Source organism: Pygoscelis adeliae, unplaced genomic scaffold, assembly GCF_000699105.1.
Source record: "Pygoscelis adeliae isolate BGI_AS28 unplaced genomic scaffold, ASM69910v1 Scaffold22, whole genome shotgun sequence".
In the NCBI taxonomy this organism is placed as follows: Eukaryota; Metazoa; Chordata; class Aves; order Sphenisciformes; family Spheniscidae; genus Pygoscelis; species Pygoscelis adeliae.
This window is the reverse complement of record NW_008824350.1, coordinates 1,447,214-1,470,941: the sequence shown is the minus strand read 5'-3', so window position 1 is coordinate 1,470,941 and position 23,728 is coordinate 1,447,214. Positions and strand designations below refer to the sequence as shown.

Below are 23,728 nucleotides of genomic sequence, written 5' to 3'. Positions count from 1 at the left end.
AGGAATCAGCCCAGGCCACATGCAGAGCCAGGCTTTCCTGGAGTTAACTGAAACTAGAGTAGATCATTGGGAGGTTTATTCTGGCAAGTCAAATGCCCCTACACGTACTTCTATGTATATATTATTCGCCTCCCCAAGCTGAAACTCAGTGCAATGCTACCACTGAGCCCAGCTTTGCCATAAATGCAACAGCACAGTTCTGCCTCAGGAAAAAAAAAAATAAAAAAATCATCTGCTGAGCCTTCCTAGAGCAAGTGATACTTAAACAACTGCAGCATCTCAGAACAGATAACAGTGTTGGTATAGTCATCTAAATTACCCCTAACATTCAGGAAGGGCTAAAAGTAGTCTTTTCTTTTATCTTAAGCTTTCTGTGAAGCATTGCTTCTGCATTTCACTCCAAAGGTGATTACAGTCAAGTAGAAACCAAACTGACCCAGCTAGAAATTTGTTTAAGGTCTACTGGAATAAAACAGCTACAGTAACGTGACATTACAGCTGCATCCCTAGAGCTACTAATCTCATAGGACCTGAACGCTAATTTTACATGCATCAAGCTGTTTCTCATGGCCAGAGTCCTTTGCATTTAGATGGAAAGTGCTCCCCAGGATTACAAATGTTGATCGCTCATTAGTGCTTTGGTTAAGCCAGTTCAGGTCCATCTTCAAACACTTCAGAGACGATTTTTTTTAAGAGCACTTCTCTCTCTCGTGCTTGTATGAAGAATTGGTCTCCCCATTTTTCATGCTGGTTATCTGCCTTCTCTAAAGTCACAGTATCCTTGCGTTCCCAGTGTCATCTTGTTCTGTGAATGACAGCAACAACCCTTAAGTGAAGAGATGGATTAGCTACAGCAAGGCATATGGGGGGGGAAGAAGTTTGCAATAAACTTGAGGGTGGTGGGTGTCCCACTTTTGAACAGGTACACCCACTACACTCTGTTCAGTTCACCCTCTTGAGCTTTCCAGCAGGGCAGAGCTCCCAGAACAGTTTCATGCAGTAAAAGGACAGAGTTCAGACTTCCAGTCTTGTAATCGATCACCCGTACTTTCATGTGGCCGTGGAGGCGTCTGTCACCCGCGGTGATGAGGAGGGCTGGCCTGCTGTTGGTAGCGAGCGCAGCTAGCGCAGCAGAAGCTGGAGTAGTATTCGTTACTGCAGAGCTGGGCCTGCAGGATCAGGTCACAGTTGGCGAGGTGCGGCTGGTCCACGCACTCTCTGCTCAGGTCCACAACGTGATTCACAGTAGCTGCAGCCAAGCAAAAGGTGAAGCAGCTGTAAATACACTGCCAGGGCTTATCCTCAGGTTATTCCCTCCCAAAAGACATAGCACATGCCTGCTTTCTCCACCCTGCCAGTTCTAAGGGGATTGTTTAAATATAGTCCAACATCACGGACGACAGAGAAACTGGTATCTCTGGTGAGATACAGGAGGAGAATGCAGCTTCTGGGGCTGATCTCCTGAGGACAGACCACTCTACACCCTGTGTAAAGCCAGCTGGATGGTGTCCAGAGTCCAAATACAAATCTTGCAGCCAACTATTTGGTCAAGCAACTATGGCATTTTGGCCTCAGGAAGTTAATTAGGCTCCCAGCGCCCTGGTGTAGGGGGGTGTTTCTACTGTCCTGCTTTACTGCCCTCGGAAAGCAGAGCTCCTTGGACAGCACAACCCAGGGGCTCCTGCTGCCCCCCAAAGCCTGAGGTCGGCGGTGGATGGGCACACACAATGGGCAGACTTCTACTAGCGGCCGAGAGGCAGGCACTGTGCCGGGAGAAGCGGGGAGGACAGGTTGTACTCACTGCTAGGCCTGCTCCTCAGCACTTTCACCTCCGTGCTGGCACTGACGGAGTTGCTGCTGCTGTAGGCACTGCATGTGTAGGAACCCTCGTCAGCCTCTTGAACGTTGCTTATGATCAGGCTTCCGTCCTGGGACAGGTGGATGTGGTGGCCATCTGCCCGCATGGGGACTCCGTTCCTGTGGCGAAAAACATTTTGTATCACTATTCCCACCTATGGGGGCTAAAGGAGCTCTCTCTGCTCTTTGGGAACCGATGCTCCGTGACAGCAGGAAGACAGAAATCTTTTGCCACGACCTGGCTCTACAATTGGTAGTAACACGAGCTTGAGTGAGTCTGCATCCGTTAGCCCATTGTCTGCGTGGGAGGTAACTAGCTGTGCGCTCTGTATAAAGACATTGCCCTTTCCGCTATTACACATTTTTGAGGTTTGAGGAACTGCGAGAAAATCCAGGGTGCCTTTCCCTCTCTCCAGGTTGTGGTCTGGCAGTGCTTGTTTGGCTGGCATTGACAGCAGTGCATATTGCTCGAGGAACATATGGGGTAGTGAGCAATGCGCCCTCTTTCCTCTCCCTTAAAAGTTTGTTCAAAAAAAATGTTTAAAATACCAGCAAGATTGTGTTTGTTCTGTTCCTCCTGGAATACTCTGTGCCCAACAGCAAAACTGCCTGAATTATGAACTCCTAGTTACCAAGGAAATGAAATTTGTTTCACTGAAAAGGGTTTCATTCAGACTCTGAAACTTGCGTCATTTTGTTAACTCAAATACCAAACTTACATATGGAAGAAAAGCTCTCTTTGTGAGATGGCTCATTTCAGTCCTACCCTCTGGAGTAGAGAGATTTAAACAATTACTAATCCTTCTCTCTGGATCCTTTGCAAGAAGGCTCCAAAAGAGAACTGATTCTTTTCAAATAGGGAAAAAAACCCCACCAAACACTTGCACAAATACAGAGTTTCACCGTAAACCATCAAAAGAGGACGACACAGCTTTTCCTTTGCCTGTACTAAAACACTTTAAATTCTCCTTTGCTCCCACTGGACAGCAGAGGGAGAGAACTGTTGCAGCAGGAAGCTGGGAGAAGAGTCGCTGTTACTGTAGGGGCTAAAATGTTTGCTAGGGTTAGGCAGAGAGAGTTTTATAAAGACCAACTGAAGGTCTTCCTCTGGTTACTCACTTTTAGTTCTTGCTATTGTAATGTCACTAGCTTTCCAGCATGGAGCCCTTCTGAACTTCATGAAATCTTAGCTTAAAGTCTGCTTTCCTCCTCATTTGGCTGGAACATGAACTTGGTGACCCCTACAGGGATCCCACAGAGATCTTGCCCAGGATTTTTAGGGTAACAGGCAAGTTGATTAGGAAAGGGTAGATGATGCTAGCTGGGGCTGAGAACCGTGGGCCTCTCTCTTTCCTGGCAGGCATCCTGCATTATTTTTTGGAGGGTGAGAAGGTTCATGAAGAGAAGGAAAGGGAAGTTCTGTCTCATTTTTACTGACCTTGACCACCTTATATTCACATTGTTGCCAGTCACTGTGCAATGAAGCTGAGCAGTCCCTCCCTCGGGTACCGTGATGCTTGGCAGAAGGCCAGTGATCCTCAGCTCTCCTAAACCGGAAGGGAAATCATTGCTAGCAGGAAAATGATGCCATGCTGCCCCTGGTAGTAGGAGCATTCCCTCATGGGAAAAATCCAACATATGCTATGATGAGCTATGAGCCCCTAGGCCATGAAACGGCATGTTTGGAGCTATGACGCTGTTGCTATGGGAAATGTAGATTTCCTAAGGGCTTTGGCCCAAGCAAGGGCAAGTAGCAGAGGCCTTGAAGAGCTTTTTCCTCCAGCTGGACACAAGCACATCACATGCACAGAAGAACCATCTCCTTAGTTCCTCTTGCTCCTATACCCATTCCACACCAGTGTCCCAGAAACAAGGCCCTGAGAGTCACTGTTACTGGGCTATTAGTCCCTCTTCCCAGCTGCCTGGAGCACCATGATCTACTAGACACACGCAGATTACCATTGGGTAAAACAACTCACTCTTCCCTTGCCCTCAAGCTGCCTGTTAAACATCAGGTGTGAAGCCAAGAGGCGTGGCGAGACAAGAAACCCACACTGCTGAGGCTTCCTTGTTTCCTGCTTGTGAGCACACACGTGCGTGTGTACAGCCATGCCATGCATGCCTCCATCCATCCAGTACCTAGAGGTCGGAACAGGACTTGGCGCTGGTCCTGGTCACGTCCATTCGAGGCAATGCAGGTAAAGAAGCCAACATCTTCAGAGCTGACCCGACTGATCACCAGGGCCCCGTCTGACTGCTGCCTGTGTCTGGGGAACAAAACCAGAAAGCCCCTCAGCCTGTGCTTGGGTCAGGATGGGGCTCCAGCCACCAGAGCTGAAGCTGAGCCTCGTGCACAACTTTGTAGTAACACTGAGCAAAGGTTTAGCAGCAGCTCAGTTCAACCTGTAATGCAATCCCTGGTCCTCAAATCCCAGCACTAGTGCTGTAGACTCTGGAAAAGCTCGCTGCTAGAGCAGGCTTCTGGGAGCAGAGGGTGAGAGGAGCTGCAGGAGAGCAGCACCAGTAGCTGTGGCAGTTCACTGCTGGCACCCTGATCTCTCTCTGTGCTGTGAACCTCTGCCCTGGCTCACAGACCAGCTGGTTGTTGGCAAATTTGCTTGCCATGTGTCCTCTTTCCGCTAATCTCGTAGATGAACAAATTTCAGCTTTGGCTCACTTATAGACCCTGTATCACAGCTGTTCACTCGAGGGTTGAATGTTCAGACTTCGATCTGTGAGTGAGGCTAGGGCAGTCAGGCAGTACGGTCTGGCCCTAATGAAAGAAGCTGGCCAGCATAAAGCAGGACGGGCCCTAGCTGCACGGCCAGCAGCTCCATTCTCTCAGGGAGGAGACAGGGAAGGGAAGGCAAGGCAAGGAGGAGGCTCTCCTCCACATGAACCTGCCTGTGGGTATGGTGGAGCCGCCTGGGAGCTCACCTGGGAGAGGAGAGGGGCTGTCCATCTTTCTGCCACTCAATGGTGAGAGCCGGCGATGCTTCCGCTGTGCAGGGAAGTCTGACTCTCTCCCCGACGTTGGCCTCCACTACTGAGGGCTCGCTCTTATCCATTCTCAATCTGCAAAGTCCACAAGCACAGCAAAAGATGCAGAAAATTCCTTGTTCAGCATTTGACCTTCAGCACAAGCCTTAATTTTTGCGTGCAATGGGAAAGGGCAGTCTTTGCACTCCCGTCAGAGCTCTGATACTTGCCATTACCAACATTCACTCAAACATTCAGAAAAGAGCAGCCTCCGTCAAATCCTGCTCCAGTTCAGCACAGCTTGGTGCTGCACTCCTGCCAGCCAGCTTAACCCTTTAGAGACAGCAATCCTGTTTCTTACAGCATCCCTCTGGGTAACAGCCTAGGAAGTGTTAACAACATGAGCACGTGGCAAATGGCTATATAATGGTATAAAGTCCTGAACAGTGCACCAAGCAAGTTTCCCCCAAGGTGCTTGTCTGGCACACAAAAACGAGCAGATATTTTTTGGGGTGTGAAGAGCCCATTGCAATCACCTGACTGCACGCAAGGCCCAGGAGCTGGCCATCCACTTCATGCAGCAGAACAGCTGAGGTCAGGCTCTCACACCACTCATCTCCTCATGCTCTTTGCTCTCTTGTAACTACAGCTAAACACCATTTCAGAAGGGAACTAAACCATGATGTTCCCAGAGTCAAATAAAACATCATCTCCTCCACCTCCATTCTCTGACTTGCATTCTTGATCTCAAAAAACAAAACCGAAGAGCCTTAATTCAATGAATCATTTCTTTCTGCTCTTAGGCAGAAGCAGCTAAGGAGGTTGCTGGGGAGTTCAGCAAATTGGCTGGGTTTTAGCTTGTAAACTCAAAAGAAGGGAGGGATCAGATCATGGTCTCATTTAATCTGGACGCCCAACGTGCTGCATTTAAGGCAAAAATAATTTGTATCCTTTTATTTCTGTGGGGCCTAGAAGCACCAGAGAAACATGCAAGAAGCTACAAAATATGCCACCCAGCATGTGAGGAGATAGTTTTGAGTCAAACTGGTTTGTTCACAAAATATTTGAAATAAATGGGTGGGGGCTAAAGTAACTGTAGTCTTTTTCAATATACATATGTCTATTTTGTGCTAGTTAAGCAGTTCCTATTTGCTTTGGTTTTTTCCAGAACAGGTTTCTCTTTCTGCCTACACTAACTTGAACAGCTAAGGATGCTGCCCCTGATATTTCCACTTTCGTTTGAACCTAGCTCTTTTGCTGTCAGCCTCCCTGCGCGTCTTTGCTCAGAATATGCTTCTTTCAAGAGATCCTCGGGCAGGACAGAAGACAGCTTGCTACTGGGATCTTCGCCCATTCCTGTTGTCAGCAGTTCAGTACTGCTTGCTTCCCAACCGTGCCCCAGAACAGCTGACCCAGGACCTTTCCAATCTTCAGCTTTTCTACATGAAGGGATGCCATATGGTTCATCAGCTGGGCACGGTGGACAAACTGTTGCTGTATGTGAACTCACCTGTATGTGAATTGTTGATGCACGGAGGAACCGGCTGCCTGTACAACCTTCCTGCCTCTGGATAGCTCTCGATGCTGCTGATTTTCCTTGTGAAGGACCCGACCTCTCTCACCCTCTGCCAGCACAGCGCTCTGGTACTCTATTCAAAATAAAATGCCATATGTGAATAAAAGGACCCTTCTTACTGTGACCTCTTGCGTAGGGTTTCTATGAGCTTGGGAGAGCTTGCTGAACGGGAGCCAAAGAACCCTTCAGCCATCTGTTTTCTGGCTGACTAGTGCAGTAAGCCTGTGCTCTCTACTAATGAGAACCACAGACCTGCAGGCAAGCAATTTTAGACTCTTTTCTCTCCTCTGTCAGTGAACATGTTGCAGCATCCCTTAGGCCACAATGCCTTCTGCCCCATGTGCCATTGCTGTGACAAAGTACACTTCAGAGATTGAAGGCTACAGGGTGCCTTGCTGGCCCATCTTTTGAGACTAGTCTTTCATATTTTTTCCCTTTTGTTTCTTAAATAAGGCATGTTTTTCAGAACAGGGAATTGTTTGTTACCCAGCAGGACCTGTTTGGGCAAACCACAAAACATAAATGCATCAGCACAGACAGTTATGGCAGACTGGTCACATTATAGTGTGAGATGGAGGACCCAAGAAACTGCAGAAAACCCCTCTTCTGGAGTCTCCTTTCTGGGATCAGGAGGCAGCCGATGGCTCTCAGGAAGGAAGACATGCTCGCTGTGCTGGAAATGGGGCAGGTTACAGGCAAGCCACAACTCCAGTTATGGGGTGGCACTGCAGGGGAGGAAGCGCTTTAGGGCTAAGGCTTTATCATGAGGCAACACCAAAAGAAGCCCTGCTGCCTCCGCACTCCCTCTTGGTGCCCCTATAGCAGAGGAGACTGACAGCTTTGAGTAGCTCTCGGGACACTGCTGCCGTGGAACGAAGGCAATGCTGCTAGCACAGTGTGGCAGCGGAGGAAGTTTGTTCCTGCAGCTGGCTTTATTGCTCCTGTTGTCAATAACTGTTAACGAGGAGCCCTGAGCTACCTCTTTGGTCTTAAGTGGAAGATAAGTCACCTATGATCTGTAACTGAATCTGTCGGCTCTCTGTCCTCCCGTCAGAAATGAGGCAGGTGTAAGTCCCGGCATCCTCCGGCTTGACGTGGCTGATCACTAAGGAGCTGTCGGACTGGTAGGTGTGCCTGCAACAGGAGCAAGGATCAACTGCCTCTGCCTGGCCACGGAGAGCAACTGGCCAAGGCAGAGCAGCTCTTCATGCTGATGTTACACAAACCATCACCATGTAGTGCCCTCCTCAGCTTAGAAAAAAACAAAACTCTGTTGACCACAGAGGGGTGATGGGCAGGGGAAATAACTGCAGCAGAAAGGAGGTCAGGAACAGGGAGGAAACTGAGATGGGAAAACAGGGATCTGCTTTCAGCAACCCTCTCCCATGAGGAGGAAAACTGCCCTCCCAGGCAGGAGCTTGAGCCCCAGCAGTCATCTGCAAACAGAAAAGCAGAACTGGGCTTTTCTTAACCGCGATTTTCGTAACACAAAGTGACTGTCTGGCTCCAAACTCTTGCTGGAAACAGACTTCCCAGGAAAAAAAGGCTTTAAAAGTAGCTTTTAAAAAAATTATATCTTAGATGGGAGTGCCAGAAACTTCCAGCTAGAGGAACTCTGAGTTATTTGGCTACAAGCTTCACCCTGGACTACTGACTTAGCACTGCCCCAAGGTGAATCCAACAGAGACAACATTTTTCTGTATCACTACCCACATGTCAGCTTCCCCTATGCCTTGTTATGGGACAGCACCTCTTCTGCCCCATAACACTAGCCAATGCCTCAATACTGTTGCAGACTGTATCTGTTTCTGCCATGCACAGACCAGGTGGACAGTTCATGCTCTTAGGTCAATACATAGGCTTGTTTTTTTATTCATCTTTTTTTTTTTTTTTTTTTTAAAGAATGTTAACAGTAAGATTACAGAGAAAGCGGGCAAGCATATTTGGCACTCTGTCCAGCAAGGAGCCCATCTGCTCTACAAGGAAGGGAGCTGAGCTCACCTGTCAGAGGAGACCGGTCGGCCATCCTTCATCCACTCCACTCTGGAGAAGGGGGATGTCTTGCAGACCAGCTGGATGTTTTGTCCCATGGCCGCTGTCACAAGAGAGGGCTTGGCTTCCTCCAGGATGGCTCTGAAAGAGAAAGCAATTCCATTGGCGCCTCTAATGCCCTCCTCTCTGGGTCCTCTAATATGACTCTGGATAAGTCACAACCACAGGGCAAAGCAGGACTGGCTGCCTATTCAGCTCTGAGCAGATGCACCATGCAACATGTGGAGAGTCCTCTCCTATATGGCAAAGGCTGCTCTGGACAGACTGAATGCTACAATATCTCCGGGAAGAGAGAGAGTCCTACAACCCCTCTCTTCTGGAAGAACTAGGTTCAGCTCAGCAGACAGACACAGATCCAGTGCAGACACATTTAGATCTAGCTCTACACACTCCTGATTTTCAGGGTGACACTGTCTGGATCCTGACTCAAACTCTGCATCTTAGAAGTCTTCCCAAGAACAACCCACTGCTGCTCCATGCAGTGCTGAGGTAAAGGCTCTGAAGACAGAGAGTCAGCTACATTTGTTGGTCAGAACAAGAAAAACACCTATGGATTCTCATTTACAGTGTAAGAATGCCTCCCAGAAAAAGACCCCAGGATCCTGTAGTCTTTTCACACACCACATGTCCAGTGCTCTCAGAGAGCAGGGAGAGTGCAAGGAAAGAGACAGCAAATAACTCCAGGGCCTGAATAACTTGATTTACCAAAGGGCCACATGTATAGCCAATCCACTGTATGGTATTCCCAGTTAGCTGGTCCCGGCTGGGGTAACACTTTCACTCCAGAGGAAGCTGCACTGATGCTTCACAATGAGGTGGCAGAACAGGGGCTGGGGGGGGTGGGGTGGGGGGGCGAGAAATCATCACCTGTGCAGAGCCTGCACTGGGAACGCGTCTGCAGACACCTGGTGCCCAAATCCCTCTGTCATGGAAACATCTGCTCCGAAAGCCTTATGCCACTGCTTGCTTTCATGGGGCAGCACCTGCTGGCCACTGCTACTCTGCCTCTCTGAGGGCCCAGGCACTGCTGTTTCCCACAAGCGCAGCTGGCTCAGGCTGTCCAATCTGTTTTGCTGGGTGCCCCAGCGCTGGCTCTCCAGCACACCAGTCCTTGGCAAAGACTCTCGCAGCACCTCACTTCTCCAGCTGTCCTGTCTGTGGCTGTCTTGCGTGGGGTGTGAAGCCCCATAGGCTTTTCCTTCTTGGCTGTGACTTGCAGACTCTCTCGGGGGTGGCTGCTGCTGACTCCGAGCATCCCCTGTACGAAAGCGGGAGCCAGTGTGCTGGCGTTGCAGGGCTCCTGTGCCAGAAGAGGGCTGGTGCTCCAGAGGACTGACCCCCACAGAGTTGTGGCACGCTCTCATGCACTCCTCCTCCCAAGCAAAGCTGTTTTTATTGCCATGACAGCCGCCGTACCAAAACCGGTTGCACTTGCCAACAACAGTCACAAAGTACCAGCGAGTGGTCCAGTTCGCGCAGGGGCCATGGGCGCTGGGCAGCAAGCATATGACAGGATACGCTACCAAAAAGAGCAGAACAGAGGGAAATGTGAGGGTCATGAAGCACAAAGGTCGAGGCGCTTCAAGCCAGCTACCTAGATGATCTGATGGGCCTTGTGGGCAGAGGGCAGGTGGGAAAGTAGGACACCTGAGTTTTGCATCCAGCTCTGCCTTGAAATTGGGCAGCTGCTCATGTTTCTTTCTGCCCCAGTTTTGCCACTGGTGGAAGGAGAATCAACCTCAGAGACATTTCTGAATCTAGATACTAGATGGATGCTTTACAGCCTTTCTCAGGGAACTGTGCGGCTGCAAAGGTTGGCTCTGGGGCTTCCTCCCCTGCAAGGGGCATGTGGCTGCTGTTTGCACATTTCCAGCCCACAAAACAAGTGGATAAGACGCAGTTGTGAAGCCTCATGCATTACAGAATACCCCTCCACACATTGATATAAAGAGGAACACCAATGTGCCTACAAACCGAGCCCTGTGCTCTGAGTCACAGGTATCACAGCCACATGCTGACAAACACTGGATGCAGGGCTCTGACCGAGGGGTCCTTTGCCAAGCTGCGGTTGAGCAGAGAGGATCCAGAGAACTTTCCCTTTCCTCAAGGCAGCCCCACAGGGCTGGCCACCAAGCAATCTCTGTGCTGCGGCAAAAGGGCAAGGCAAGGCAGCAGCAATGTGCCTGCAGAGGATACAGCTGGGAACTAAAGGAGCAGAGATGCTTTTGCCCAACAGCTCTAGTGCTCTCATAGTACAGCAGGCACTGTATTGAACTCTGCTGGCTGAAAGCATCCATGCAGCCCTGAGCAACACCTCCATCCTTAGCTGTAGCTCTCATTCCACCCCTGTCCATGGGCTGTCTGAAGGCTGAGCACGGCCCTGATTCCTCAGAGGGGCCCTACTTCTCCTAAACCCAGATGACTAATTTGGAGCACTCCAGGCTGCATCAGGGTGTCTTCTCAGAGGCAAACAGCTCCCCAGAAGTCCTACACACTGACAGAGATCACACACATTTCTGTCCAGCTATCAGCAGAGGACAAGAATTTCTGCGGTAGCTGACAGAACTGAACCATCTGGCTGCTTTTCTACACTCCCTCCAAGCTTCTCCTGCCCCAGCCACCAGGCACAATTTCTTTTCAAAGAGGTAATTTACTACATTTTACAGAGAGCAGAGCCTCTACACAGGAAGCTTCCATACGCTACTGGATTCTGTAGGACTCTTCCTATGTTTCTAAACCAAGAAGCCGAAGCATCACTTACGGTAGTTGGGCCTATTCAGACATCCGTCCCCTTGAGGACCTGAAGCTGAAGCGACATTGTCAAAACAGCAGCCGTACACGGAACTGCGGCACTCGCCCGAGGGGTGTTGCTGGGACAAGGCTTGGCTTGCCTTAGAGACAGGAATTGAAAGCCAAAAGTTATCATGCGTACATGAGGGCAGTAGCACATGCAAGGCACCGTGTCCAAGCTGTCGGCTGCAGAAGACCAGCTGTTAGAGGAACCACTATTTGTTTGTTTGCCTCCTAGAGGCTGGGAAGGGGTGGGAAACTTGGCTGTCAGCCATGGAGCCGGGGCGGCACTGCTCTGCAAGACAGACCTAACCGGCCTAGCAGCAGGCCAGTTTTTTCAGCTGGTCCCACCAAGCACCCCAAGCTATGAGGGGAATTACCTCCCTGACTATTTTGCCCTCAATTAATCTGCAGAGTTGACAAACAAAGGCAATTAATAGTGGCCATGTTTTTCCCATTTTTTCTCCTAGAAACTGGATGGCAAGTTTCTGACCGACAGAAATTTGATTACTCAGGATTATTCAGTCAGTTCTACACAGGATGGTCTTCTACTTCTCAGACATCTCCCAACCACCCACTCTGTCCCCTGCTTACAGGGGATCACAGGTGGATGCCCCAGACTGAACAGGAGAAAAGTGGGCCAAAGGGCTTGATGCCATGCCTGGAGTATTGGTTTTCCAGCATTACTGGCAGAGATGAAGCACAACAGAAACCCATAATCTGAGTCACCAGGGTTAAATCTGAATCTTCGTATCTGATGGATGGCTAAAACACAAAGGGTTTCTGTACTTACTGTTGGAGCAGCCACAGTGGGCTGATTTCTGCTCACTTGAACATCACGGTAATACTGTGGGCATCCCATGTTGTTTGGACCCTGGGCAGCTGATACTTCATCAGGACAGCATCCGTACCTACAGGCAGAAGGGCTGCAGCAATAGCTGACCTGCCCAGCTCAACAGGCACAGGCTGTAAATTTCAGTAAGCCCCCAGGAAAGGCAATGCCTCCCTGCTCAGGCTTATCTACTTCCAGCTACCTGTTTCGGTGACAAGTGCTGAAGGGGCAACCTCTCCCCAAAGGGCCTGAAGCCGGAGTGTGCCCATCTGGACAGCAGCCATGTAGGCTCCGATGACAGTCCTGAGAGCCAGTCCCCGCGGTGGGGTCCTGCGAGAAGCTGAGCTGATGGGAACCTGATGAGCGTGACTGGGATTCCCAGCGAACAGGCAACAAGTTGATGCCACGGTCCTTGGTGGATGGGATGTGGCGATTCCCAGAGGTACTATGGATCGTGGCGCTCCCATGGAGCATCCTTTCATCACCAGAATCTGGGGAGAGAACTCCTTAAAGCATGCAGGTGAGCATCAAAATCTGGTCAGTTTTCCTCATCTCTGCTCTATTTCACCTGCTCAGGGCTACACAGCAGGCTTTTCCATATCAGGATTTCACCTGAATATGTCTTCTGGCCTACTCTTCTGGATTTGGTTGTCCTGAGGTTCTTTTTCTCACTGCCCTGACCATTATTCCTGTTGTTCCATGAGAAACCACCTGCCACCTTGCTGTGGTCCCCTCACACGATCCTTTCTTCTTCCTATGATCTGCTTTGGGCAGCATTTCTCTCAGCCACCATTTAAGCCATGCTGCCAGAGCCTGGGATCTATGTACCGTACAGTCTCTTCTGCATGGACAGATTCAGATACTGATCACTACCGTGTAAAAGAATCTACACTTTGTCCCTGGCTCCACAGATTTCTAGAAGCCCATGAAATGAACAAGAGAAATGAAGAAAAGGAGGAACCTTTCCCTTACCACACCCTGTTTCAAATCCACCATCACCAAAAACCCAAAGTAACAAAATTCTTCCAAACCTGTGGCGGGGCTGTTTGGGTTGTAACGCGTCAGCAAGGACTGTTGAGTGACATCGTATCCCATAGTGTCCTGCATACTGGGGACCTCTGCAAAGAGAGACAGACACAAAATAAGTGCATTTAGTCCAGCCCTATGTTCTAATAATTGCAAATGCATCCAGGAGCCAACGGGAGACTAAAGTTGATGAAAATGTTTCTCTTCTCCTGGAACAGCTGCTGAGCAGCAATTGGATTCAATTGGATTGTTAGGACAGCAACCTGCAATGGGCAGGCTGACAAAAGTCAGCGTTGCAGCTCTGGCATGAAGCCTAGACACAGACAGCAAGCAAAATCTTCTGAGCAGTTGTGCCTCCTTTATAGCTGGTCCACAGAGGGATGAGAGTTGGCTATAGTTTTTAGCTACTGAGCCTGCCCAGGTTGCCATCCTTCTTGACTGGGTCAGTCTGCAGCACACACCGGAACAGAGCCATCACAGAATACTGAATTCAAAATGGACACACACCAACGTTGTTCTCAAGCCTGTTACATACATTTCAAACAGGACAGGTACTGGGACTCTGAAGATGCCACAGTTATGTGCACAAAACATAAACGCACAGGATGGAGACAGGCAGGCAAGAAGCTGAGAACATAAGCTGGCGTAGAGAATTCCCAGAGCTGGGAATTTCTACTCCTAAACAAAAGCATCTTAGGAAAAGCTAGGTGTGCAGCAATACCACTCACGCTGTGGCAGGTAGCAGGGCTGCATGTTGCAGCTACCCAGGGTGGCTGGTTTCTGTGGCTGGATGGCTTTGCATGTCTCAGGACTGTAGAATTTGGAGTCGCCGTCAGCGCAGATGACTTGGCGTGTCCGGATGCCTGAATTACAGCTCTTCGAACACTTGGGCACAAAGACAAGGCAAGTGAGCAGGCAGCAGAGACCGAATGCAGAACCCCCACAGACCAGAAGTGTGGAACAGCTGCATGATTAGCTGCAGGCTGAGCACAGCTTCCTCCACCAAGACAAAGCAAACAATTCTTCAGCTGGATTCATCTGAACAATTAGAAAACCATACTTTAAACCGTTTTACCAAATGTTGCATCCAGCCCTGAAGCATTAGGCTCTGATCCATGCTCAGCCTGTAACATCCAGATGAGCTGCTGTTACCCACAATGGTGTGACAGGGAGCTGGAGTGCATTGTTTCAGCCTGGCCTGAAGGCATCTCAATACTATGGGGATCCACCAGCTGTGAACTATGCATTCAAGAACAACAGTTTATAATGGGAAAGCAAACTGGTGGCTTTCTTGTAAGCAGCTAACTGGAGTTCCTCTCACTGGAAGCTGTGGATGAAGAGGGAGCAATGAGCAGCAGCTCAGGGGAGGGGAGAGGATGAGGTATCTGTGCAACCCACCTGCTCATGGCAACCTCTACAAACATTGGGAGAGTATTTCTCTCTCTTATTCAGATGCAGGTGGGATCCCTTCTGATATCGGAAAGCCAGGGGCCAGGAAAGATCAGATTAAGGTATGCAACTTCTTTAGCTGTTATTAAAAATTGGCCCACATCTCATGAAGAACCAGATGTAATATGTTTTAACTCAGAATAAGCTGGTCCGGCTAGCACAGAAGGGAAAAAGTGTGTTTAGAAGTGACGTGATGCATTGGATCTACCCCTGTCTCCTCCCCCTGGCACTTTTCTGAGGTTGAACAGAGTCTGGCCCCCTCCACAAAGACAAGACTAGTCCAGCTGAAACACAGTTTATCTGAACAATGACAAAAATGTACTTTAAACCATATCACCAAACGCAATGACCAGTCCTGAAGCCTAGAGCTCTAAGCCATACTCAGCCAGAGAGCTGTTCTGCTATTCACAGCGATGGAAAGAAGAATTGGGAATAAGCAGCAAGAGTGGATTGCTTCAGCCTATTGGCTGCATTTTGCCGCTGTCACTGAAACTATAATCCCCCTCTCAGAAAGATTTATTTTTGTAGCAGCTGCATACAAAGCAGGCAGCAGATTAACCGGAGCATTACTAGTGCCAGTTACAACGCAACTGTGAGCCAAGGGACTGGTAATGAAGCAGTACCTGCTCCCAGCCTCAGCCAACGTGCAGGCTGCACAGATCAAAGCTTGTTTGCGAGGAGCACAGCAAATAATCAGTTATTTCCAAACCATAAAAGTGCGATGCTCACCAGGCCCCAGTCTCCAACGTGCCAGCCAACTTCCTGGATGCAGTTCTCCTTAAGGCAGGGCTGGGTGGCCGATGGCTTGGGCTCCATTAGGCAAGCGAAGTCCTGAGCCTGAGAGCCCCGCTGTGTTCTGCAGGTGACGGTCCGGGTCTGGACCCCTTCCCCACAGCTGGCTGAGCACTGCAGAAAAGGGGCCCAACAATTACAAGGAAGCACCTGGTTTCCACTTGCATTTCCAGGCTGTGCTCCCTAACATTAGGGCAGAGCACCATTCTGAGGTTGCCTAAAACAACCAACCATCATTAAAATAATCTTCTGGGATGGGAGTTAGCAGAGTAGTTGTTTATGCTGTAAAAGAGACAATAAGGCATGGTGGATAGGGTCTGAGGGATCTGGAACTCACTGGATTATTTTGGCCTAGCAATATATCATTTCTCTTGATCTCTACCAAAGACGACATGAAGAAAGATTTTGGAAAAATATCAGTACTGCAGAATACATTGAGAACAATAAATAGCAGAAAATACCTGGAATCTCATGTTATTTAATCCTGATTAAAATCAGCTCAAGGTAAAGAATGCAAGGGAAGATAGAAAGATTAAGTTCTTGTATTGCTCGTCTTCTGCCTGAAGACCTTACGGTGTGGAGCTGTAACACAACTTCTATACTAGTAACTGGTTTGTGACATTTTCAATGCCCTCTTAAATTCACAGTGGTGTTTGCTGGAATCCAGCCTACTTCTTCATGAATTACCAAGGTCTCTTACAGAGAGCATTAACTTGGGCACAGTCTGAATTACTTCATATGAGCTTCCCAGCTGAGTTTCAGCCACTCGTTTACTAGAGTGACCTTTTATCTCTGAGAGTACATGCAACACAGTCGCTTTTGAGAACCCCAGAATGAATCACTTAGGAATCAGTTCGTAAGAACATGACACTTGGTGCCTTCCCCAAACAGTGCTCTTACTCTGCAACCCTGAAGTCATCTCAGTATTCACACCTCACATCTCACAAGAGGGGAACAAAAAAAAAAAAAGACTTCACAGTCCAGGTTTATCAGGCCTCAAAGTTGCATTTTATGCTGCTGCACCACTCAAAGTACTACCACAAGATCATAAGTCAAATGTTGCAAGCATGCATGTACTTCTTTAAAAAGAGGAAAATTCACTTGTACTTTAGGGACTGAGTAGACACTACCTTTACTTTCTAAGCCCTTGGAACATAAGATGCCTTCTAAAATCCTAGCTGGCAGCACTGAGCACATACAGTTTGAACAGTTTCCTCTCCTGAAGATATAAATGCACACAGGCATCAAAAATGCACCAGGCAGCTGTGTTCAGAGAAACCCTGCACTGACACACAGCAAACAGCAGATCACCAGTGTTTGAAGAGTATCTTGCTTACCTACCATTGTGATTTTAGTACTGCTGTCCAGGGCTAGTAATGCTGAGGCAGCAATATGCACGGAAATAAACAGCACAGGCAGGAGCCATGAGCTCCAGTTTTACAGAGGAGGGACTGTTACTGCACATCATCAGCTGATGGACAGCAGCTCTCAAGCCCACCCTCCACCTTCACCAGGCCTGACTCAGAAACTCAGCCAGTGCCAGGTCTGGTGGATCTGGAATACAGGAGTGGGGAAAGGACTGGGAGACCAGAGAAGAGAGAACATGCAATGAGAGGAGCAGGGGTACAGGGGCACACACAGGTTTGAGGAACAGGGATGTGTTTATAGGAGCGCATAGCTGCTAGCTAGCTGGAGAACTTATTTGGAGGACTGCAGGGACAAGTCCTGTACCTCTGCATGCCACCTATCTAGGGACACACACCTTTTACAGTCCCAGAAAAGGAGCCTGGCTCTTTATCCCCAAGCTTTGGCAGATCCTCCTTCAATATGAGCCAAGAGGCAGTCGCCTCCCCCACACAAACTCACCTCTGACCAGGGCCCCGTGCTCCAGGTCGCACACTGTCTCATGTTGCAGGGCTGACTGCTGCGAGGCTGCTGTGCGAAGGCCATGCACTCAGCGTTATCCACCACCCCTTGGGAGCTCTGACCGTCGAATGCCACACAGTAAACGGAGCGAGTCTGGGTGCCCCCACCACAGGTAGCTGAGCACGATCCCCACTCCCCCGTTTTCCACCTGCAGGTCACAGAATCAAGCGAACAAATGTAAGCCCAGCTAAACCGCCCAGAGGCACAGGGGCGGTCAGTGCTGCCCTGTTGTAATCAGACAGGGAAAATGTCCCTTTGCAGAATAGTCAGAGGTGAATTCCCATTTGACCAAGCGCTGCCCAGCTTAATTGGCAATGCAGAGTATGAGTCCCACTCCACAGACAAATCCCCAGCTACAAACGCTTGTTTCTCTGGAAGTGCAGAGCTCTCCCAGAGGGGAAAGATTTTTCTCCATGGCTTTTGGTCTCTTGATGTCTGCAAAAATGTAATGCCCGGTTTTATCCCCTTCCCCCTTCGAACCTAGTTTAAAGCCCTCTCAATGAGCCCCACCGATTCATGAGCAATGATCCTTTTCCCCCTGTGAGGAAATGAGATCGGTGACAAAATGAGCATTTTGTCGTGTATTTGGTTGCTGAAGCTGTCACAGAAATGACACACCCTTGCTAATGGAAGGGGAAATGTCCACAAAACAATCTGACTGTTTGGATGCTGAAATCCCTGCCCTTGTCCACTCCTGTGTCTCAGAGCTGCCTAGGTAGCCGGGAGCACTGGCCCAGCTTCAGGGACAACGTGATGTTTCATTCCCAACTCCAGCGTGCTGCGCAGACTAAAGGCACTGGTGGTGCAGGGGGAGCGTCATGGTGATCTGCTTGTCAGCTGCTACCTCCCCTTGCAGTCAAGTAAGCCCCAGCCAGGGTGTGAAGGCAGTTCATGTTTTCTCCCTTAGCCTTCCAGCTGCTTCCCTGGTCTGCCCTCACCACCCCTAAACTGAGTTTCAGCCAGCCAATTCACATTCACACCCTACCAGGAACTCCACAGCAGACTCAGCCAAGAGAAAACATGCTCATCTCCCTTCTTTACTGTTAAAGGTGCAAATATCAGCCCAAAACTGAATGGCCTTTACTATAAAATAAGATATTCCCTTTGGAAAGGGAACAACCACAGCGAGTAGAAGCCACTCACAGCGATGTGGTTGCAGGGCTCAAAATAAATTAATTGATCAAGATTTTTCAGAAGCTCCAGTGGGGATAAAAAAAAAGCTATTAGCAGTTTGTTGAAGGACAACTGTTTTGATCTTTTTTACTTCTCATACCTTAGTGTACATTGTAAGTATTGTATCTGTCACATCCTTGTACTCATCACAGTATATAGGCACTTTTCTGCCTGCTGTAGGGCCCATGCCAAAGAAAGAAGAGCTTTTGAGGAATTTTGAGGCTTTTGCTATGGCACTCTGGGATCCTGACCAATGTTTCAGTCTCCCAATCCATCACGCTCTCTTTTCCTTTCTGTTCTTTTATTTATATTGACAAACCAAACAAAAATCTTCTAAAACATCTCTTCACCTCTCTACCCTGATTCCAGAGAAAAAGCAATTATCAGGATGAGCAGCCAAAAGCTATGAAAAAACCTGTTCCCTTCTCAGTCCCATAAAAGCCAAGTTACCAGGAGCATGCACAACCACCTAAACAAAGCTGCCAGCCAGCACCCTCCACCATCATTTTCACTGGCAAGGATCAAAAGCAAAGCACCACACACTGCTACCACCAGTGCCAAAGAGGAAAGCCCCCACATCCCCACAGACTTCAGTGGGCAACTAGGTGGAGAGCAGAAGAGAGCAGCTGCCTTCCTGTGCTTTCTGTATCTCCTTCTCCTTGTTACCTCTTCAGCTGAGAGCTCCGTGCTCCACTGTGACTCCAGGCTTGTGGCAGGTAGATGTAAGAAGTCCTTCATACACAGAACAAAGGATTTAAAGAACTTAAAGCAAGTAGCTACAGGGTACCATGTGTTCAGAAATGCTCCCAGGTTTCCAAGTGCCCTCTCACCCACAACAGCACTCTCACAGGCCTCCACTGCACCCACTAGATGATACACAGTGAGATACACAGTTAAGGCTCTGGTTACAGCTCTGGATGCCTACATAAGAGCCAGGTGAAGTCAGCTGCAAGGCTATGTCAGCAAAGGACAAGGTGGAAATGGCTGGGTAAAGGGGTTTGAAAATGCTGGACAACAAAAAGATTCCAGGATTCAGCCCTTTCTAAGAGCAAGGACACTGGGAATGAAGAAATGATAAAAAATGACACCAGCTCTGACCTACTCCTCTGTTTTTGCCGGCTCCAGTTGAAGAAAACAAAACCCAAAGAATCTGTTTCCTATCTCCTACATAGGCTAGAAGACTATCTTCCACAATCACACGCTGGAAAGCAAATTTAATTCGTCTATAAAATGAACATAGGACATATCAAGCCTTGTACACACCGACATGCTCATCACAGTGTTATCACCATCCTTTGTCTTGGGCTTTCTCTAAGAAGCAAAACATTTCCTTGGAGAGCACCATGCTGGCGGGAAGGAGTAGTGAGAAAGTCATTCTTTTTCCTGGCTCTAAAAGCACCTACAGAAGAAGTCAGAGTCCAGAAGAGGAAAGGAAATCTTACCGTTTTGTCTGGGGACAAGTCTGATGGCCACATGTCCGGTTATTGTCCGGTTGTGGTTTATTCCTGCACATATAGTCTGGATAAATTTCATTGTCTATGGTACAAAACACCAAGCGGGATTGGAAACCTAAAGGAGAAGCAAGAGAGTATCTTGGTCAATGCAAGCCACCCAGGACTAGGTTTGAAATACACTGGCGTTGGCAAGACAAGTTTCTAAAGTCATGCAGAGTCCACACCCGCCCCAGCCAAGCTGGAAAAGTCAGGTGCAGTTCTTGGTCTGTCACTATACATACGAATGATGCCTCCCCACAGTATGAATCCACTGGAAGGGCAAGAGAGACAGAATAGTTCCGTGTAGCTGAGGGGCATTTTTCCCATTATTTGAGTGGACTGTGACTCACAAGGGAAGCATCCCATCCATATATTGCTCATCAAGGAACCCTGCATGGTGTGTGCAGTATACAGCAGTGGAGCTGTTAGACCCAGAAGGTCAGTCTTGTGAAGACTGGACTCTGGAGAAAAAACTTGCAACTCTTCATGCTTCCTACAGGATAAGAGTGTTCAGCAAAGACAATATCAGCTCCAACAACCACAATATGGCAAAAGCTATTGAAATGGCCATCAGCACGGAAGACCAGAAGAGGCTGATAGAAACTCTACATATGTTCAGCTGGAGGGTTTTTTTTGTTTGAAAGGGTTTTTTCATTTTGGCTTTTTTAGCTTAAAAAACATAACTTTGCTCATGGAAGAATTTGTAAACTGAACACGACGTGACACTCCGGGAGATCTGACAGTCCCCCTGCAGAGAGGGAGTCTTCCAGGCTATGGCAGAGGGGAATGATGTGACTCAGTTACGTAGGCCAGGTCTGTTTGGAGAGGACCTCTCAAGTGGTTGAAAAGGCCTGAGAAGGACACAAAACTGAAGCAGCACAACATAAAACAAAGGCTATCTATGAAAAGCCTCAGAAGATCCTAGTAACAAGTCTGAGGACTAGGACATGGAAAAATGAGACAGGACAAGGCATGGGACAGAGTCCTGTCATGACTCCATGTGTGACCCTCCCTTGACAAAACCTTAGCTGCCCCCTGTAGATACCTGTGCTGTCTTCCAGCAGGAGACTGCTGGGAAGCAGCTGCAGAGGGCAGCACAGAGTCACACTATCTTCAGGGTGTGAATATAAATCCCACACCAGCCCAGAGACCAGGTCCTGTCCCCTTACCTCCTCCACACTCGGAGCTGCAGTCACTCCAGGAACCGTAACTCCAGCTGTAACCCGAGGCCTGTCCTTGCACGGGCAGGTAGTACTCATACTGTACCCCTGGGTTTGGCTCCTGGCTGATGAGCTGTGAAAGCATGGGATAAAGTCAGGGAAATAACAATAGCGGCACTTTTCCCCTTCGCAGCATTTCCCCACCATGTCTAAGGGTTCAAGCTGACCTGCTTCCCTCCCGTTCAAGGAGCACTTATTCTCTATGCTGCATTTTCTCCTTGCCTTCTATGCTACTCTAGAAAGCACTGTTTTTCAGGGAAGGGTGCGTTCATACCTCTCAGAGACAGAAGATCCAGCTGCTCCTGTAACAGTAAGTACCCTTGCCTGGCCTACAGCACACTATAACAAGCAGTGCCCTAGAGCCTGTCCTTGCCCCAACCCCATTTGGTGCTGACTTGACTCTCCCTTAAAGTCAGAGCCCAAGGGAACAGGCAGGAAGCCAACATCAAGCCTTGCCCTGCTCCTTTCTGGGCAACAGAACCAGAGCCCCCTGGGGGCCCCGTCCCTTCTCCAGTCTTCCCCATGTGGTCCCCACCAATGCATTCCCACTGCACAAACCAAGGGCTGCTACACAAAGTGAAAGTGCAAGAGCATCAGCGGGGGGCAGGCACAGCCGCTTACCTCAATGATGAGGGGTTCTGTGGTAGGGCCCCGGGCATGGAGGAGCTCTGGGGCCAGATCACCCTCCGAGCCACGGTCATAGTGCATAACTGTGCTAGCTACATGCAGTGCTCGGCTGAAGTCAATTGTCCAATGCCCATTCAGATAGTACTCCCCTTGCACGTTCTTGACAGCTGGACAAACCCACGCACCAGAGAAGAAAAGGCAGTAAATTAACACACCTATAACCTGACACCTGGCTCCAGATACCACAGGACAGGGCCTGTTCTAGACTTTCAGGGTATTAGCAATCCACAGAGCTCTCAGCTCCGCCATTTGAACCCCAACATTTTACATCGGTATTGTAACCCTTTAAGTGTGGCAACAGTCTAATACGGCAGCATCTACCAACACAACATAAATTCACACATCAAAAGAGGACCATAAGAACTCAACAGGGATGCTCCTGTTTCCACTCAACACTGCGTCGCAGGTGTGGCAAAAAAATGAGACCATCATCCTCCAACAGTGCTGTCCCCCCTGTAATGCTCTCTTGCCAGAAGCTGCTCCACATTCGGACAGTGGTTCTTGCCAGCTTTGCTGCAGACCAAGTGCAAAAGTGCACTTTTTTGCTGCACAGCCAAATGCCTCCAGAATATTCCAGTCCTATCTCTGCATTCCTCGGTTAGTCACTGAGGCACAACCTATGTCCCGTTAAAATGTGGGATTCACACCCCACTGCCTCTACACCACTATCCTGTTCATCAGACATTCTATTCAGAAGACAAAGACTTTGGTGCTGCATCCTCCTTTCTACAAAGGAAAACCACTATACTGATTTGTACAAAGCGTTGGGCAATGGAAGAGTCAGAAAGCAGAAGAGTATTTGGCTTCTCCACTGAAATTTCCTCAGCCCTGCCTAGAAAGCTAGGTGAGGACATTTCCCCCTCCTTTTTGCCCTCTGCAGCATGACCAGAGTTTGAGGTTGTACAGACAAACACCCAAAAGATATCTATGGGGAAAAGAAGCCCATCCCAAACTTTTGGGTGACAGGAGAAGTGAGGGTTTACATCCACCAAGCAAACAGCAAAACTCACAGCCAAATTCTGATATATCAACTAGACTCCATGTAAGTTCCAGGCAGGAAGTCTGAACATGGTTTGGGTCTTTTTATTCCCCACCCAACAGCAAGATCACCACAGGAGGGAAAATGAGGTAAACCTGAAGGCCAGAGTTGAACATCACTAACATTTCAAGGATACTCAATAGTCAGATCCTGATTTTCAGGGAGTTTTTCCCTCTGCCACATCAAGCCCTCAATGTAAACATCCCAAAGCCCAGTATACCTGAAAACCAAATTTTAATGCAATGGCTGGAATCCAAATGGACTGAAACACAGGTTCTGACATCAGTCTTACCCAGAAAGTTCCTGCTGGGCATAACCTCCTTAATTTGAATGCTTGTGGCTCCCACAGGGATGATGAAGATTTGATTGTACCCTGAAAAAAAAGGAAGGGGTTTATTCAGTGCCTGTCTGTGGATGCCACACAGTCACTCTTCTGTGCCAAAGATGTTCCTGGTTTTACTGGTGCCTGAACAACTGGATGAGCTTTTTGATGGTGGCTTGAAGCATTTCAGCCATCACTTTACCTGCATTCTGAACAGCTTCACCCAAAACTATCCACAGGTCAGTCCATGTGTAAAAAGTTCCAACTACACCTCAGAAAGGTAAGCATGGGGGTCAGTGCAATGTCCATTTTTTAGATTTTAAAATCTTTGGAATTTCAGCAAGTATCATACTGGAGCTCAACACAGAGAGATGTGACCACAAGTGCAGTTGTTATCTTGAAATGACTCAAAATTGGCCAAATGCAGAAGATGCAGTCCCATTTCTAGCCTTGCACCAATCCTGGTGGGGCTGTCAAGACACTGGACAGGGGGACAGTCTTATGAAAGAGGTATA

At 48.7% G+C, this 23,728-nt stretch overlaps 1 protein-coding gene across 1 annotated transcript in view; it reads right to left on the bottom strand.

Annotated features, from left to right (window-relative positions):
- Positions 1–1,073: 1,073 nt before the first annotated feature.
- Positions 1,074–23,728, bottom strand: part of PAPLN (papilin, proteoglycan-like sulfated glycoprotein) — a 27,391-nt gene continuing 4,736 nt past the window's right edge. Inside the window, exons 6-26 of the mRNA XM_009319243.1 lie at positions 23,184–23,299; positions 21,787–21,959; positions 21,115–21,238; positions 19,895–20,021; positions 19,119–19,184; positions 17,220–17,427; positions 15,291–15,467; positions 13,841–13,997; positions 13,118–13,204; positions 12,289–12,577; positions 12,048–12,165; positions 11,226–11,355; positions 9,332–9,983; positions 8,414–8,545; positions 7,422–7,546; positions 6,347–6,485; positions 4,795–4,932; positions 3,997–4,124; positions 3,296–3,404; positions 1,802–1,977; positions 1,074–1,249 (exon numbers count right to left, since the gene is read on the bottom strand). Coding sequence (XP_009317518.1) covers positions 1,074–1,249; positions 1,802–1,977; positions 3,296–3,404; positions 3,997–4,124; positions 4,795–4,932; positions 6,347–6,485; positions 7,422–7,546; positions 8,414–8,545; positions 9,332–9,983; positions 11,226–11,355; positions 12,048–12,165; positions 12,289–12,577; positions 13,118–13,204; positions 13,841–13,997; positions 15,291–15,467; positions 17,220–17,427; positions 19,119–19,184; positions 19,895–20,021; positions 21,115–21,238; positions 21,787–21,959; positions 23,184–23,299 — 3,547 coding nt within the window. The remainder of the gene's footprint in view (positions 1,250–1,801; positions 1,978–3,295; positions 3,405–3,996; positions 4,125–4,794; positions 4,933–6,346; positions 6,486–7,421; positions 7,547–8,413; positions 8,546–9,331; positions 9,984–11,225; positions 11,356–12,047; positions 12,166–12,288; positions 12,578–13,117; positions 13,205–13,840; positions 13,998–15,290; positions 15,468–17,219; positions 17,428–19,118; positions 19,185–19,894; positions 20,022–21,114; positions 21,239–21,786; positions 21,960–23,183; positions 23,300–23,728) is intronic.